Source organism: Rhea americana, unplaced genomic scaffold (assembly GCF_003343005.1).
Source record: "Rhea americana isolate MKP2758 unplaced genomic scaffold, rheAme1 scaffold_100, whole genome shotgun sequence".
In the NCBI taxonomy this organism is placed as follows: Eukaryota; Metazoa; Chordata; class Aves; order Rheiformes; family Rheidae; genus Rhea; species Rhea americana.
In genome coordinates this window covers 3,298,835-3,317,397 of record NW_028185040.1, presented here as the reverse complement: position 1 = coordinate 3,317,397, position 18,563 = coordinate 3,298,835, and the positions used below count along the sequence as shown (strand labels likewise).

Here is an 18,563-nt window from a genome sequence, read left to right as displayed (position 1 = left end):
AGAGAGAGAGAGACAGAGAGAGAGAGACAGAGAGAGAGAGACAGAGACGAAAAAACAAGCCCTGCTTTCAATAGGCAAGAAAAACAGGAACCCTTACATGAGCCAGTACTGAAATGGCCACACTCAGAAATACATGCACGTGAACATAAAAAAACGATGGTAATCCTTCAGCACCTTTAATCACTTGCAAATATTATTTCCTCACAAATGCCCAACCTACAAGCTCTGTTTGAAAAGGATAAAGTTTAAAATTTCTGTGGCAAGATGGAGTTTAAACCATGCATTCAGAAGTCAATATGCAGACTTTCCCTCTGTGTAGTACATTTCTTTATCAGCCTGCTGTAATTGTTCTAAAAACAACAAGTTTATTGAAGTACTTTGGAAACAAAGTATACATTCATTTAATGAATTTATGAATCATACATAGGTACATTCAACATTAATTTAGTTTTCTCTACTTTGCCCAGATTTCAATTGGTGGAGCAGGCTGATGGCTAACACTTAAGACCATAGTCGATAAATATTTAGATCAAAACAAATGACCAACTACCTCAACRAAACCAACACCACAGGGTACCATGAAGCAAATAAAAAAAAATGCATTTGTTATTCCCAAACTTGAAAGAGCACATGTACAGGCAATAATATCAAGGTTACCAATTTTACTGTAATTAGCACATCACCATAGCAACTAACTTTTTCACTTTCTAAATTAAATCACTTTTTATTGATACAATAGTTCGAGGTAATAGTTGCGGCAACAGTAGCACCTAGCTTTTGACATATTATGCCTGTTCTGTGCTYGCTTTCTCTTTTCGATCTACCTTTATCCAGGTGATAACTGTGAATAATTTTGCTTTGATACCATAATACCTATACCTATATTATTTTCAAAACTATTATCTAGTTATACATATATATGACTGCAGATAGTGTCATTYTTACAAAAAAGTGGGAAAGGGTATTCCAGAGAATTACATGCCAAACAGTCAAACTCCAAACCCAAGAAAGATGACAGAAAAGCTACTGAATAATCAACACGTAAAAATGACAGTGAGGYGATAAAAACAACAATCTAGGTTTATATCTTTTTTGACAAACCTAATTCCATTCTTTCACAGGAAAGGATTAGGAAAAAGTAAAGAAGGTGACATCTCTCAACTTAGCGAGGCTTTTGGTACTCTTCTGTACGACAGCTCTAACTGTACTCAAAGTTTTTACATAGCACATTTGGCAGATTACAATTGGAGCAGTTTGGAGCAGTTTTGGAGCAGTTACACACATTGTGTTACTGCACATTTGGAGCAGTTACAATTCCACTGGCGAACACAGTTAGGATGCTCAGTGCTCTTAATTAATGAGCATCACGGTGTAATATCAGCTGACATCAAACCAAGATTTAGCACTTCGTAATTGTCTCTTGCAAAGAAAAAAAGCAAAGGCAAAAATATAAAATGAGAAAATAGTTGTACGGTAATGGTGTTAATAGATATTACGCAAGTAATATGCAGATGTATGCAATATATATAATCAAGTATTTACTGCTGCTAAGTAAAGCATAGGTTATTATAAGAAAAGCATTCTAATTTTAATCTAACTGCACTTTGGAACCTGTTATAGATGAAAATACAGATTCATTGGAAAATTTTTAGGAACTCACCCTACCAACAAGTCTTAAGGTATAAATATGCTTAATACTGTCCGAGATGGGGACAAAAGGGTGTCTCAATATTTTTTCTGCAACTTTCTATGAGTATGTAACATAACTGCTGATTCTTCTGCTGAGCTTCTGTTAACTTCTCTAGTTCTGTAAATGTTTAGCTCCATCTAGTGGTTACTTACCTCTTCCATACAAAAAAACCTGACTTTAGTCCTGCACGTACGTTTTTCATAGTATTTATTTGTACTTGATAGGCTAGAGCTGAGGAACTGAAAACAAAGACAACTGCAGTTGCATGGCCAGATGCCTCTGAGGGCTACTTGCATGGGCAGAAAAGGGAGTTCCTAGCTATAATCCTTCATCTTTTGGAACATCACAGTAAGCACAGTATCAAATTTCAACCTGCTACGTTCATATTTTAAACTTTAACCTAAGTTTGAGGTCCCTGTCACGTATTTTCTCATATTCTCTTATTGCTTAAKGTGTTTAGGTTAGAGACGGCTACARACATACACTGACTTCTCCCACATCAAGAATCCCRCATCAGCTGCTGACTCAGTTCTTAGCTGAATAACGCATCAAGGCACAGCTAGTCTTTTGGGAATGAGGCTGCAGAGAGTAAGAAGAGAGCAGGTCTGATTAGCTCGCACCAAGAGGAATTCATGAGGACAACCCTGTAATGGAAGGATCCTGTTTCCTCCACTACTGGGAGCCCCACTGGGAGCACCTTGAGAAGAACCAGAACCACTCCCATATGGTAAACYGTAGCGAGAAACTTTTCCATCTTGTGGGAACAGCCTAAAGCCTCAAAAATGGCAGTCTTCGAAAGTGCTTCCAATGTTGGGAGTCCTATAGCCACTTTCTGCCTGAAGGGGCTGTTGGCCATTTCAGAACAACTTCACACAACAGGAATYTCAGTTCCTTGCTAACAGTTTTATTGACGCAGCAAAGACTAGGCAGAAGAGAGGAGAGGAGAGGAGAGAGAAAACAAAAACACAAACAAACAATAATATAGCCCCATTCCCACTTTACCAAAAAGCATAGAAAATAGATTTATTTTGAGTAAAATGAAAAATTATTGCTTCATCTCAATAATTCGGAGCAATACTGCCCAATTATCTGCATACTTGAAAAAAAGGAATAAAATGTTTTTAGCATCTAGAGAGAGAACACTGTGTCAAATAGAAAGATGTATGTATTTCATTCTTGTAGAAAATGCAAGGCACTGCAGTACCTTCTGCTTACAAGATACATGTTTAGGAGTTATCTATCCCAATATTAGAAGAAATTCAAAGATAAGCAATGGTGGAAGAGAGAGTTAAAGAATCCCAGGTAGCTTTACAAAGAGAAAAGGAGTTTCAGGAAAAACCTGTTGTCTATCCAGTCTGATCTAGCAACACCTAAGGCTGCAGCCTCAAATCACAGAACCTTAAGGCAACACTCACTAGCTCTAGCTTCCCTTCTGTACGTAAACACAAACAACTCACCTCTCAAGACCAACAGAGATCAATCAATATCAGCAACACAAGACAACCTCTACTCCTTCCTGGGTTAGCAGAAGGATACTAATGCAGAACAGTAAAGTATAAGAATAAGAGGTAGCAATATGCAAAAGAAAGGGGGGGGGGAAGTGAGTAATAACATGAGGAGAAAGAAAAGGAAGCAATGAATTATAAAAGCGGGGGGGGGGGAAAGCAATAGGAAAAGAAAAAAAAAAGCCTCTGCAGCAATTTTGCCATTAAATAAGAGTTATATAAGGGGAATAAAAAACAAAAGATGCCTATTGACTAAAACTAGTACTGTAGCAATTAAATTAATAGGCAAATTCAAAGCGGCAGGGAGGAGACCACTTGAAAAAGATGTAAATGATCAGAAGGCACTAAAGATACATTCCTTTCCCTCACCTCAAAATACAGGCATACAAATCAGAGATGTAAGTGAAATGTGAGACACTACAAATCATAGGAAAGTCACAGAGACAGTGCTGGGATCCAGACTGATTTTCAAGAAAGACATCAAGAAAATGTAATTTTCAGATCTGTTTGAGATTTCTTTTACTTCAACAAAAATTAACTACGTAACCACCTCTCAGCAACTTTTTTTCTGGCCRTCCTCAGCAAGTGTGTTGCTTAACCTTTCTGTTCTCATGTGAGTAAAAGGTAGAAAGTGCTCACTTGGTTCATCAGAAAAACAAAACAAACAAAAAGCCACTATACCATCACAACACAGTGAAGAGTTTTAAGACAACCTGCGCACACACACACAAACCCTGAAACTGAGAAACCTAAATATCTTTGTTTGTTTGTTCGTTTCCCTGCCATCTCTTCTTCACATACTAACCGTTATTAAACGCATCCAAGCGTATTAAGCCACCTTACGACATCCAGGTCAAACCAAATACAAATTCCAAGGGAGCAGAAGCAGAGATTGTGACAATCCCACTAAACAAACTGTCTCAGATTCAGGATTATCTGTCCGCTGAAGATGCCATTTCAAAGAGAAGCTCTAAGCCCTGTAATGACTTAAAGAAGTAGTAGTCATGTTTGGTAACTGCAATCACTGCTTGAGAAGACTGTACCAATTCATCTCTCCACAACTTTTCTTCCTTTGAAAAGGAAACTCTGTCAAAAATAACAGAGRAAGCTGCATTCTTTTATCTGTGCCTCACCTACTGCAGCAAGGACATGAACAGGTAGAAAGATAAGATGTCCAAAAAAGTTTGATACACACAAATTCCACATGCTTTTTCCTATACCACCTCCACACAATTAAAAGCTACTTAAAAAAAAAAACACACCCATACACACACACCACCTACTTCCCCATCATTTCCCTACATTTAAATAATCCTGGTACAGTAGCTTCAAATATTACTGCAGGTCTTGTCAACATTTTCAAGGCGATAAAACCTATGCTGTATTGAGAAGTAACTGTCCCCTCCCATTTAGACTTTTTACCAGAGATTACTATGCTCTTGGCAGAGACAGAGCACATAATCAGTCTCTTTATCAGCTGCCAAAGTTCACCGTCTGACTACATGTTTCAGGTTACAAAGCAAGAGATATTGCCAGTCAGCAGAAAAGTAGATTGTTAGCTATAAMTTGTCAAGCTGTCCCAGCGTAAGCTGATAGAGGTCATCCGGTACCACCCTTCAYTTCTGCATAGCTTTTTCAACTTCTATTTAATAAATAGTGATGGTAACATCCCACTTAACTGCTTCCCAAGCTTACAGATAATTTTGAAAGTCACTGGTTACTTACGTTTGAATAGCGTCAAGCCCTGCCATCTTCATCTTCAACAGACGGTCTTTCCAGTAATACCGGGGAATCCGTGAGTAGTGAATGCTACCCGAGATGTAACGGAAAGGTCTCCCATCCTTGACAAAGCAGTTGCAATCATAATCAATCCCAAAACTTCTCTGGGGTATATTCTGCATATATATATAAAAAAAAAAGTTACAAAATATAAGGTTCTTCTGCCATGAAAGATATGGAGAATGGTCAATAATTAACAACCCAGGGATGTCTAGAATGGAAAGAACAGAAGATTCAGAGTTAAAATAACTCGTGTTGCATGGCTCTCCACTCTCCAAGTAGCCTGCTGAGCCTAACAGACTTGGCATACACACAACACATTTGCCAGCTAAGCAACAAGGACAGGATTCAGTACTATACCAAAATATGCCACRTAAGTTCTCAATTTTTAGCAAGTGAGTTATATAGCAGTATCTTTCTACATTGATACATTTTGCAGTTGCTTACACCAGCACAAATGATGCTGAACTAAATAGGAGAGACTAGTGATTTGGTGAATGCCAACACTTGGCACAYAATATTTCAACTCACTGAACTTACRGGAAACACCACCTTATTTCCAACTTAATGTCAAACTGAGATCTAGAAGCACTAGCCAGCCAGGTGTTTCCAAGGAACAAATACCATACTGTAAATGCTCCAGGGCACTGTTATGTGCAGGGTTTGAAAGCTTAGTTTCTAATAAGTAAAGGATTATTTGATAGATCAGGCTGTGAAATTGTATATGTTTATGAAAGTCACTAAAGATTGGCCACTTCTGGAGATRCAGAGAAAGTGAGAAGGAAGAAAAAGAACATTTACTAAGGCATCTGGTCAAAAATTTAKGTGAATGCTAAACAAGGTATCATCTATGAAAGCAAGAGTATAATTCAAAATGCAAGGAATATCCAGCACTGCTTTCAATACTTTTGCAGCTAAGCCTGCCCAAAACATTTACAACTAATGAACTTAGAAGAAGCAGGAAAATCAGGAATAAGAATCTGCACTTCCTAAACATAAGGAAAATACTTTAACTCCAGGAATATGGGATCATTCCTCAAATGAGCCTATGACTTTTAGTAAGATTCAAACTATGACCAACAGCAATACTTCTTTTGTGTCAAGTAACTTGCTAAAAWAACAAGGAAAAAATATAAAAATATTTTAATTGCCTGGTCCTATGCTTTTAAAGAACCTTTAAGATTTTATTTTAAAAAAAGTTGACATCTTACATCTTAACATCTCTCTCACATATTTGCATCATCCTTATAATTCTGTTCTCCACAAACTACTGTAGACAGTTGTCGGTTAAGACTGGCTTCATGTTTTATGACTTTGCATTTGTGTTTTATTAGGTTCAATACAGAGCACATTTTACTTAAAGTAAAATTTAAGTAAAATGTGCTCTGTATTGAAGAAAAAGATCTCTTCAGGAAAAAAAAAGAAAAAAAAAAAGAACCACCTCAAGGAATATAAGCAGCAAAATTGTAACTCAGCAATGGTCAATCAGTTAGTTATACACATCCATCAGAAGACAAGCCAGAAGGCTTGACAGAGGTGGAAACRAAACAGATGTACACCACCACATAGCCCCAGGTGGCCCCAGAGGCATCTACCACCTGGGGAACTCTGCCCATGGGTGAGTAGAGACCAACAGGCAACACAGCTGTGAAGAACCTCTTCCATGAAGCCACTTCTTCCAGTTAACTGGTAAATAATTCAGTTACAGCAGTGTGTACAACTACAGAAAGAGTAAAGAAAAAGGAATAGAAAGGGTGAAATACAGCAGGCATATATAACCATAAAGCTCCAAGTACTGCAACTTCTGGTCAACATCACTACTCCCAACTAAGAGCATACTCTCAGTCCAACACAGCAGCAAAAGGAGCCAGCGCACTGTAAGGCTGTGTCATGGGCCAAAAGTAAAAGAGCACAAAGTGCTCTTTGGATGGAGTACAAACTACACTACCCAGAAAACTACAGAAGGAAATTACTGAGTAAACATGCCTATCCTTAGACTATCAGTAAAAGGAGCAACTGAGTGAGGTTAACACTGTACAAACAGTTGAAAACTACAAACTCCAAGAAGGACAAGTGCAGTGAGTTACCACTGTGATATAAGCAAGGTCTCAACAGAAAACCTAAAATCAAGTTGTAGAATGTGTCTTTTAAGTGCCTAACTATCTAAAATACTCCGCCAACACCAAACAAGTGCAACTGTTTGTCTGCTGGCCATATTAAAACACACAGGAAAAGATACTGCCCTGAGCTGACAGAGAAACAAGAACTGTAAGACTGAAGAGACTGCAAAGTATCTGCACAGTGGAAGCTTTTTAAGCCCCAGTTGCACAGACACATTCTTAACGATGCTTAACAAAAATAGCTCCACAGAAATTGAAATAACTCTCCACTAAACAAAAGCATGCACGTACCTGGCTTCCATGAAATTAAAGCCTTAGAGTGCTAAGAATATATTGCCAAATGCTGTGGGACAAAAGTAACTCAAATGTAGGGGTCCTCCCTTGGAAATTACGTTGTTGTAATAATTCCAGCCCGTTAAATCTCAACTAAATTATCATTGCAAACAATTCACACATGCATACTGATCTGTTGAATTTTCTTTCAATTTAGACAAAGTGACATTTTGCACATCTTTAATTTATAGCCTACATCTTGATTCCTGGGGATATTGCACTAGGATGGGAACGTTCTATGTATATCCCATAAGGAAACCATTCACCCTTATGAACAGCAAGTAGAAAACATTTCACATTCTTCTAGCATTTGCTACTCTGGGGCACTGTGACAAGTCTTGGCATTAACACAGAGCTGACTGCTTCAGAACTATTGCRAGTAAATGAAACCCAGGACCCAGGTGTAGTAACACAATTCTACAATACTACTATTAAAAAAAAATTGACCAGGAGAGACCATTATGTCTGCAATCTATTCTGGCTTGACTTCTTGGCTTTATATAGTGTTTTTAATTTTATCTTGCAGATAAAACTATTAAAAGCTTTGGAAATTACAAAAAAAGTCCAAATAAATTGCTGCTGTTCCTCTCTCTAATTCTCTCAGATTAACCATATGAGGCCTATGGAAGAGACACTTGCTTCGTTTACGGCAGACAGCTGCTGAGAGATGTTGAACATTGACTCAGCTGTTTACATTGCTCCACTCTGAGGACAGATACCACTGGCAGAGAAACAAGAATTTCTTCAAACAGTAAGAAGAAGGTATCAGTTATGGAAGTGATCATCACCGAACCAGGTTAATAGTTAAGAAAAATGCTTTTAAGGCTGCAAATAAAACTGTAAATCACCTTTCTTGTACATAGATCTAATGATACAGTACTATTAAAAAAAAATAAGAACTCAGATTTATCTCATTCACTGCCTGTGGTGAACAGACCTCCCTTATTGTCAGTGTGTGACTCTGCCCGTTATTTACGCCACGCAATCTAGGGCTTTCAACGAAGACAAAACAGTTCTCATCACAAATTAATGCCTGCATCTGTCAATACTGTATATTCATAATTGTGAGGCACACCACAGGAGTGAATTCTCTGCATTTCTCTAGAAGATGAGGTAGTGGGTCTACTAGTTTGGTAAGCAGATTTAACAACTTAACCGTGCACTGCTTAACCTGCCAACTCATTCATACCATATCAAATTGATGCCCAGCTGGAAATTTAAACTCTTGGATACATTGGTTTAGTGTTGCACCTCATACGTCCAGCGCATACTCACATGGAAAAGGGCAAAAACTGAGGAATGTCCTTTCTTACACCAAGTGCTTGTTTTTGCAACCTTAATGCTCTGAACAGTCACTAATGTGTATTTTTTTCAACTTAGAAAACACTTTTCATACAGTGGCAACACTTAACTGTATTAGSCATTTAACAGTGGCTAGAATCTCCTGTTCTCCAAACATACAGGAAGGGGAGGGGTTGTTTGTTTGKTTTTTTTCCCTCTTATTTGAAACCAAGATAAATGTGGATACAAATCCTCATGAGCCCCTCCACCTATGAAGATTCGTAGTATCTCTTMCATAGATCATTCAAAAATTCTCCTCTTCAAAGCTCTTCCTCCACCCAAAAGTTGTATCAAAAGTAACGAAATCAAGAAATACAAAGTCACGCATGTTTTTTTCTGCTCCTTCCCAGAGACTCTGTAATATCCTTTCTCTGCCCTGGTAGTGGTTCCTCTTCTCTGCCCCATATCCTTATCCTTTAACTTGCATTTCTTCCCAATAGTAGGCACTGCGCAAATTTAATAGTGGCCTTACCTTTCTCATTTTCCTCTATGCCTCACTTAGAAGTGAGTGTTTCAGATTACACAAAATTAACCAGACTTACAGTAGGTAGCCTTTTGCTGATAAACAGAATTTGTGGGTTAAAAATGTTCTGTGTGAGCTCCTGCAATAAATACTGTTACAAAATAAAAGATCAGTAGAGGCATCTTTCTTGACAAGTGAATAAAGTTTTATTAGATCCCAATTTTTAAAGCATTTGTTATACCACACTTAACGCGCTTTCAAATCCACCTTCYACTGACCATATACTGTAATAAATAAAACTTTCACAAGTGATTATTCTATACTGATATTATTCTGACAGTGCTTAACACTCCCCCCCAAAAATGAACTGGCCTTGTGGTAGGAAGAAATACATATTATTTTGGTTAAGTTCTCCAAAGCATATACATTCCACACAAAAAAATTACTGAAAAATTACTGAAAAATTACAAAATAAGCAGCATAGCAAATTCTTTGATCTGGAATACCAAACACAGGTCTAGATCACACACATCCAAGTATAACTGGGACAAGTATAGAAAAAGACTTCAAAGACAATTAGAGATTGCTTTCTTAGATTTTAGAAAAGGTTAATTTCCTCTATCAATAAAAAAAAGGCTGATAATAGGATATTTTCCCATTTATACTTACAAAAAAAAGGCTTTGAAATGTTTTTGGCCCCAAAAGAAAACATTTTAAGTTGTAACTAATCATTGAGCAAACTAGCTTTGGGGGGAGTTAAAACAACAACCAATTACACTGGAAGAACTCTAAATAAACTTTGAAATCATTGCATGACCRCCTTTGCTCCGAAGAGGTTACACAAAGAGCTTAATGGAGGAACACATACACATAAAGCAATGCAGAAGCCACCTGTGCATTCGTTAGGGCAGGGGGAGGACCACTTCTAGCAAGGCTTCTGCTCATATTTGAACAGAATGAGGAGAGAAATAAAAAAACGGGGAGGGGGGGTTGATATTGCCACTTCACTGGAAAATTAGCACTATCTACAGCCAGTCCTGACAAAAGCCTCCTGATTAAAAAGACCTAGCTAAAGAATTAGTCTGCTTATCACAGTTATAACCTGAAGTGTAACAAATGAAAATTAAATTCCTGGACTACTGGCCTAGAGGGAACGCTCTGCACTACTAGATGTGGAACACAGTTTTTAACAGCAGGCATTTTGACATGAAAAGAGAGGCCACAGGATATCAGGCATCTCCCTACATAAGCCCATTTGACATCCCTAAGTCATTGATGGTAAAAGAAGCCAAAAAGACCTCCCACAAAGACAATGAGTAGTGCTAAATACATGTGGAAACTGTATGATGCTTAAGCAGATACTGCTTCAAAAGCATTAAAAACAGTTTACAAAATTATCGGTACTGTGAAACAGAAATGACTTAGTCCAGCAAGTAAACAGCTGGACTGCTCAGATGTTAAATTTTCAGACTAAAAGAAGGCTGACTTCCCCAGCTCTTTGACCAGCTCTCCAGTGTGCATACTATATTTGCTAGTAGGCTCTTACRGTATTTCTCAATATTCCTGTGAGCAAAAATGGAAGATGTTCTTACACACCAGCAGAATACAAAAATAGTTTAGTAAGCAGAAATTTAGGCTTGGRAGGTTGAAGGCAGCAGAAGAAATGAAACTTCAAAATTTCACTTCCAGGGAAAATGCACTTTTATATAGCCTATGGTACTCCTCCCTTCCCCGCTACCCCCTAGCAAAATGACAAAAGTTGAACAACAGAAGTTGTCTGGTTCAGAATCACATCAAAAGGCAGGAGAAGACTGAACACCCCAGCTCTGGTCTTGCTGTCCTTGGGCTCCYGGATAACCACTAAATCCTTACCCTGTGCCACTCAGCTCCACTTGAGAGAAGCCCCAGTACCAGTGGGAGGGGGCAGGAAGGCAGAGCACGAGGCCCTGCRGCTGCAGATGCATGTCCCAGGGTCAGAGGCAGGGGCAGGATTACCTTGTTTGTGGCATTTCAGATAGCTACCCTGAGGAGGAAGGGGGGGGGGAGTAGAAGAGGAAGTAAAGCAAACAATTTCTTCGGCCTAAATAATATCTGCTCATGAATTTGCATTCTGGTTCTCTAACAAGAGCATAAAGTTAGGAAAGTAAGAAAGTTTTTATTAATTTTAAGTCATCAAATTTCCCAGAATTATATTAATTTATGTCAGACCCTTCTAAGAAAGGCAGAGAAATTCCCCGTTCCTCATTATCTTGTGATAGTTGTTCTGTTGTGTGTTTATCAGAGAACTAGGATATCGATATGCAAATACTATTAAGGGAAGTTACATTCTGTGAAGTTTAGTTTTCCTAAAAAGGACACCATTTACTTGAAAAAAAAAAAAGAAATTAAAAATTTCAAGTATTAACATATTGAACATCATTTTCCAGTAGTCTCTCCTTACTCTTCTAAGAGAAGAATCACACACACACACACAAAAAAAAAAAATACAGAATGTGGAGAAAAGAAGCTCTGTATGTCACCTTTGGATTTTGTGCCTTGTAATGAAGAGGTACTGAATGCTCAGACACCAATAGAATTTCTATTTATTAAGGGTTTGCTTTTTATATGCTTTTATTAGGGCAAATTTCGTTAAGTAATTACTAGGTGCCCAGTTACTCTAGGAAAAAGGCCTGCAGAAACACAGCTACTTCCATCCTTTAATACCAGTCTCTCAGGTTTTTGGCTGGGGAAAAAAAAAATCTCAAGAACTGTGGAACACAGCTACCTGATACCTTATTTTATGGGTAAACAACTCAGACTGGAAGCCCCACTGCATGCTACAGATAAAATACTGGAACAGAAGCTCTAGAGATACCTGTCCCAGTCAAAAAAAAAACATGCTCTTTTCCACTAACATTTTTAGAATAAGGCTTCTACAGCTTACATACTCAACAGACACTCTGTAGTGTTTTCTGCAAAACATGCATGTGTAATTTCAATGCAAGTGGTCAGAACTTCACCTGTTTAACATCTAATAAGGGCAGATGCCTACATATAATAAGGTAGAGAGTAGAACATGAACTAGCCACAGGAAACAGATATTACTAAACATGCACAGTACAGACATTATCTCATGACATCAGTGTTATCTTTAAATGCAGAACCTCAATAGCAATGAACTCAAAAAAATTTCTTCAGCATTTCAATGTGCCCCTGATTTGTTGAATAGGCCTAATACAGTTAATATTTTCCTCCTCAGACTTAACAGAAGCTGCTGSATGTGTCCACTCTAACACATCTCTCTGACTTCCCTGAAAAATGATTTGCTTCCAAAGTAAAAGAGCCAATATACTGACCAACAAAGATGGCAGAAGTCAAGGAGAACGCAGAATTATTTCTGTTATTTCAGCCCTGCTGCCCAACCTCATGGGTATGCCAAAGTACATCGTCCCTGGGCTGACATAGACAAAGGTGTTCTGCCCAACTCTGTACAAGCCAACAAAGAAAGGATTCAGAAAATAAGCCCCAGCATTTAGCGGGAACATCTGCCCTCCATGAGTATGGCCAGAGAGGATTAAATTTATGTCTGGTCTCTCTTGAAGGGCCCATTTTGCAGCAACTGGCTGATGAGCTAACAGCACTATTGCATGCTCATTGCTACAATCACTGAGAGCTTTTTTTAAATCCATGCCATGCCCTGAGTAGYGTAATACATCTGCCTCAATATCATCGACGCCAGCCAGGCAGAACCAGTCATCAGTGCTCTTTGGTGAAACAATCTTCACGTTCTCATTGTGGAGTGGCCGAATGTTAAATGATTTCAACAGTTCAAACCAGTTGCCAACATCCGATGTATAGTACTCATGGTTTCCTGTGACAAAGTAAGTCCCTAAAGGGGAATTAAGTTCTCTAAGAGGCTCAACAGCAGGTTGTATGATATCCACTTCTGAGTCAGTCAGGTCCCCAACAATCACTGTGATATCTGGTTTCAAGGCCTTAACCATTCTCACAATCATGGCAAGCTTCGTCTTCCCAACTGTAGGCCCCAGATGGATATCCGAAAGCAATACCACTTTCAGATTATTCATTGTTGACGGCAGCTTGTGAACTGGAACCTCCACTGAATTCACAGTCGGAGGCTGGGAAGCATTTAACAGCCCAACAACAGTCAACACAACGGTCAGCATGACTGCCAGAACTGGCTTTATTGCTGTTCTGCTACTCTTACTGCTGCTTCCTGCCTTAGCACCTCTCCCAGCCAAGAATTTATAAGCCTGCTCTACAGAGCCTAGAGTGAAGAGAAAGAAGATAAGAATGATATAGGCCCCTAGGCAAGTGTAGGCAGCTAAAGAAAACAAATAGGGCTCTTCTGCAACAAGAAACAGCATCGTAAAGAAGCTTGAATGTGCCAAGGCTAGAAACATCAACACAGCTATTTTCCACGGCATGAAACAGAAGGAGCTAGCAGCCGACGACCTGGAGAACACGGTGACTGTGCTTCTCCACACATGGCGAGATCCTATCAACATGAGTGCATTAGCAAATAGTGCCATCTGCAATCTGAAAAGCCAACGTCGTGTCTTAAGCTCCAGTTTTTCTGCCAGGTAGCTCCGTGATAGCATCGTGGAGAAGAAAACCACTCCTGCAACCACTGCAGCCTTCACTTCAAGGGGCAGTTGCTTGAAGGAGATCATCTTTGCTTCCTGACAGYTCCCTTCTGTTCTGTAGGAGTCTCCAGTAGGCAATAATGTGGTTATGAAGGGATGCCTTGGGTCAACAAAGCCTGCAACCAGGAACCAGTATCAGCCTTTTAAAAATATTACATACATCCCCCTTTTCCCAGACTACAACCAAAGAACTATTATTGTGCACAATCCACCCAGGAGACTGGGCCATGCAGAATTACTATGATAAAAGCAGAGATGTAGTGACGTAGAGCAAATGAGATACCTGAAAACACTGGATTCTGACAGCCCAGTTCTAAGCTTGCTGTCTGCACCCTGAAGGGCCCCACCCCAGCTTTTTTTTWTATATATATACATATACAATGATTTCTGGAAACAATCATTAGAGTATTTGAAAACCCTGTACATGTTCTGTGAMCAAGTTGCTTCTCCTGTTAACTCAGTGCGTGTGCTTCCTGTTGCTGTTCTCAAGCAGTTGGCTCCACCTCAAAAGCAGGTATCACTGTATGTCAGCCTTACTGAACGCAARAGGTTTTACTAACACATACTACAGTAGCGAAATCCTCACCAGAGTRACTACCAGATGCAACTGTAGCCCTAGAAACTGCAGATGATGTATTAGGAGATACCCTTGTCTTGAGTTGTAAGAAATACCCCAAGTTCTCAAAATTAGTAGGAACAGTGAAAYCCACATTATGTTTTGCTGCTTACTTCTAGCATGTGTATGGTTCCTAAAACCTGACACCTATTTCAGCACATCCTTGTCTATCAGGATTCAATTAGTTGAAAATGGATTACATCATCACACATTGAGTCTCTTCAGAAAGGAGCACTAAACTAATGCATGCCTACTCCCAGATTAAAAACAAACAAAACAAACAAACATCAGTTACGCTTGAATTATACCAGAATTCTCAGTTTTGCTTCGTATTTTGCTCAGAGTTCAATGTTTCTACTCTGCTACAGTTTGTGTATTTTTATTTAAAATAAACTCTGCTAATTTATTTTAATSAAAGAAGAAAAAGCATAGAAGGTCTTTCATTACCTACAATAGGGAGCAAGTTTGTTTGAGGTGATGCAACTACCTTAGTTCAAGCCACACTGCAGTAGGTACTTACTTTCAAAACACTTTCCATCTCTCAGTCCACTCTTAGCTAGAGGAAAAATAAGCAATCATTACAGTCAAAAATACTACAGAACTAGGGCATGAAAGCAGCCTTGCAGGGTTATGCAGTGAGCTCGAGCTTATAAACCTACAAACTGAGGTGGGCCAAAATGGTAAACTGTAGCTTTCTTAARCTAATTTAAAAACATTAATATCATGGTGAAGACAGATCCCTGCTATATTTTTAAGGACCAAACCAGGATTTTGTGAGACTCTCTCTCTCACAGAATGGTCACGTTGACAGAAAAAGTCTCAGYTCCTCAAGCTCTCTTAGCTGCTACACCACCATTCTTTAAAAAAAGAAAGGAAAAAAAGGTACTATTTTACATACTTGCTTTTACAGAAAATAAAGCTAGGAAGACAAGAACATAAGAAGTGCCCTACTGRGTCAGGTCCAGGGTTTCTCCAAACRCCRGCTTATATTCTGTCCCAAAAGCAGCAATAGGAAGTGCTACTTAAAGAAACCGCATGACCCTGGTCACTCTCTGCAGTCCACATACCCCTGCAGTAACCAGGGCTGTTACATTAGGTATGTTAGAGGGCATACCCCTGCCTAATCCTTTTAGTATGTTATTTACAAACCTAGTGTCTATTAATTTGTCTAATCAGTTTTTGAACCTTTTGATATGGTCTGCTTCTACAGCCTCCTGCAGCAGAAAATTCCAGAAATTCACTATCTGCTTTATAAAAAGTACTTTATCCATTTTTAACTTATCTATTAGTTTCACCAAGTGCTCTCATTCTAATACTACTAAAGTTACTATCAGTTTTCCATTAGTTATATTCACCACCTGAGTCATAACCCCACCTCTCCCCAAGATCAGAACATATTCCCTTTGACATATGGCCCTCACAGATCTCTGATACTTTTCACATTGCTTTGACCCTCCTTGCATCACTCAGTTAAAAATACGCATCAAAATAACTCTAACAGTTTGCTTCAAACATAAAGCCCAAATGCCAAAGCAGGGCTCCCACAACACTTGTAAAGATTAAGGATTTCCCCAGGCCTTCGGCCAGACACTGGTACAGGAACAGAGAAGCAACAAACTAGGCAATGCTGAAATGAGGCAGAAGGGGAGGGCATATCTCCCTCTTCCCACGCGCCTCACAAACAGCAAGTTTTCCCGCATGATCACCTAATGGAGTGCGGGTATCAGGTAACTACAGCTCCGTTTCCCTTCTGCCGTCCCACGGGTTGCTTGGTTAGGCCCAATGATACAATGTTTTGGGAAATAAAGTCTAAACGGTGGCAGGAGCGCACACCTAGCAGAACCATTTCAGCTGGCACATGAGGGCAGCAGAACTATCCAAAAATAAATAAACTAAAAAAAAAAAAAAAAAAGCGTCCAAGGTAATCTGTCACCTCCACAAGCAAGGAAGCACAACACCTCTCCTTGAGTAAAGGGAAGCAGCTCTCAGCACTTCCTCCCCCAAATAAAAGTCGGCTAAGAGACCCCCAGCCACTGGGGGGGGAGRAAGCAGCCAGCACCATGCTTCGGTCCTCCCCACCCCAAACCTCTTCTCGCAGCCGCACCTCTGCCTGGCAATTTCCACCTAGGCGCAGTAGGAAAGCCAGGCATCTACACCCCAAATAACAACAGCCATGAATCATAAACCACTAGTGAATTAATAACGAATCAGAGCTAATCGTTACTGAAAAAAAAAAAAAAAAGAAATAAAAAAGCATCGCAGATAGCAGTCGCCTTCCTCTGGGGACGCACAAGCTGGAGACGCCCCGAGGCCGCTGCCCCGGCGCCCCTCAGACCTCGCGGCGGCTCCCTACGGCCCTCCCCCCCCGCCCCCTTCCCAACGGTCGCTCCCAACCGCCGGCAAAGGGGCGGCGGTGGGAGACGCGAGCCGCACGGCGGCAGGAGCGCTTAGGGGGAGGCGAAGGAGTACTCACCGCGGCCCGAAGGAGCGCCGCCAAGCCGGCCAGCGGGAGCAGGAGCCGCAGCATGACGGGCGGCAGCGGGGCGGGAGGAAGCAGCGGCGGACAAGGCGCTCCTCGGCCCGCCGTCCCACGACACGGCCGCGTCAGCTGACTGCCCCGCCGGCGCTGCTCCGCCCCGTGCCGCCGCCCGACGGCCTCCGCGCGACGCGGCGTGGGGCCTGCTCGACCCCCGCAGCCCCTCTCGGGCGTCCAGGGCGGAGCACGGGGGGAAGCGAGGCAGCAGGCAGCTGGTAACGGCGGTGCGGAGCGTGCTGGAGCTGGAAGGGGGACCAGCACGAATAGGGGAGCAGAAGCATTAGCGGGCAGGTTTCCTCCTGCCCAGCTTTTGGAAAAAGTGCATAAAACCCTGAACGAGTGTGGAGAGGGAAAAAAAAAAAAAAAAAAAAAAAAAAAAAAAGGGAAGTGTAAAGCAGCCACTAAAACGAGCCTCTCCACCACCACCCCCAAAAAAAAAAGAAAAAAAAAAATGAAAAGCTATGCCTACAACACCCGGTATTCCCAGGCGGTCTCYCATCCAAGTACTAACCGGGCCCGACCCTGCTTAGCTTCCGAGATCGGACGAGATCGGGCGCTTTCAGGGTGGTTTGGCCGTAGGCAGTGGTGAAGCTCTTTTTTCCCCTTTTAAGGGCTACACGGCCACACTGCCAGGCCAAAATTTTCCACTTCCTGTCTGCTTTCTCACCCTTTCCTGAATAGGGAGAACATCTCCCTRTACCACTACTTCTGCCTGCATCATCTCTACAGGCTCCCCACAATCTTACAAATCCCACTTTACCACCCTTGTGCAACACACACCCTCAGTACTCACTAACTTCAGCACGGCACAACCCTCCACACTCCCCACCATCGCGCAGCACCCTCCCGGCCTGCCTCATCCTGTTTGCACCTCCCAACACCAAAATGCTCCAGCATCAGGCTCCCCCAGAGCAAGAGAAGGAAGGTGTCCTGCTGCCTTCTCACACCTCCACCTTCCCTACGCCAGTGAGGTGGAAGTGGAGTCCCTCAGCTCTCAGCCTAGCACAGGAGGTGCTGATAAGCACACACCCTCACAGGTGGGACTGTAATGTCACTAACAGCTTTCACAAGTGAGGTTGCCTCTGAAGGTGGCCAGGGGCCAGACACCTTGCCCTGCTCCCGCTGGGATCCTGTCTTTCCCCRTCTCTGACATCCTCGCTGCCAGGCCCAGAGGGCAGCCTGTTTGTGCGGCCACCCGCTCTCCGGCTGAGCCTGTGTCACRCTAGCAGAGTGTGCTGCTGGCAGGGACGCAAGCAGCTGGAGGCCAGCCCAGACGCGGCCAATTTCCACTGCGGCTTCGTGGGGAAGGCAAAAAAAAAATCCAGAACAAGCGACAGAGGCAGGAAAAATAAACAGAAAGGGAGAAAACGTCTCCTGGTCCCGTATTCCCAGGCGGTCTCACACGGGAGGACGCACCAGGCCGAACCCCACTCAGCTAAGGGCACGAGGCGGCCCGGGCGCTTTCAGGCAGGGGCGGCCATGGCGCCCCACCCCTCCCCGCCCGGCCCCGCCCCGGGCCCGGACCTGGCCCCGC

General features: G+C 41.5%; 2 protein-coding genes and 1 non-coding gene across 4 annotated transcripts in view; all 3 read right to left on the bottom strand.

Moving 5' to 3' along the window:
* Positions 1 to 17,050, bottom strand: part of GLB1 (galactosidase beta 1) — a 46,091-nt gene extending 29,041 nt beyond the window's left edge. The window contains exons 1-2 of the mRNA XM_085304311.1: positions 16,967 to 17,050; positions 4,921 to 5,090 (exon numbers count right to left, since the gene is read on the bottom strand). Of these exons, the coding sequence (XP_085160437.1) occupies positions 4,921 to 5,090; positions 16,967 to 17,020 (224 nt within the window). The 5' untranslated portion in view covers positions 17,021 to 17,050. The remainder of the gene's footprint in view (positions 1 to 4,920; positions 5,091 to 16,966) is intronic.
* On the bottom strand, positions 5,001 to 16,985 carry TMPPE (transmembrane protein with metallophosphoesterase domain). Of its 2 annotated transcripts, none has more exons than XM_085304325.1 (2): positions 12,567 to 13,975; positions 5,001 to 5,090 (listed from the first exon to the last, which is right to left on the bottom strand). In XM_085304325.1, the coding sequence occupies exon 1, from the start codon at positions 13,902 to 13,904 to the stop codon at positions 12,585 to 12,587; it is 1,320 nt and encodes a 439-aa protein (XP_085160451.1). In that variant the 5' UTR covers positions 13,905 to 13,975; the 3' UTR covers positions 5,001 to 5,090; positions 12,567 to 12,584. The 2 variants fall into 2 exon arrangements, with proteins under 2 accessions (XP_085160451.1, XP_085160462.1); XM_085304336.1 differs by lacking the exon at positions 5,001 to 5,090 and adding an exon at positions 16,967 to 16,985 and having other exon boundaries at positions 9,415 to 13,993.
* A 441-nt stretch (positions 17,051 to 17,491) lies between the features above and the next one.
* On the bottom strand, positions 17,492 to 17,610 carry LOC146601544 (5S ribosomal RNA). Its single transcript, XR_014895791.1, has one exon. It is a non-coding gene; the product is annotated as a 5S ribosomal RNA (ribosomal RNA).
* Between the last annotated feature and the right edge of the window lie 953 nt (positions 17,611 to 18,563).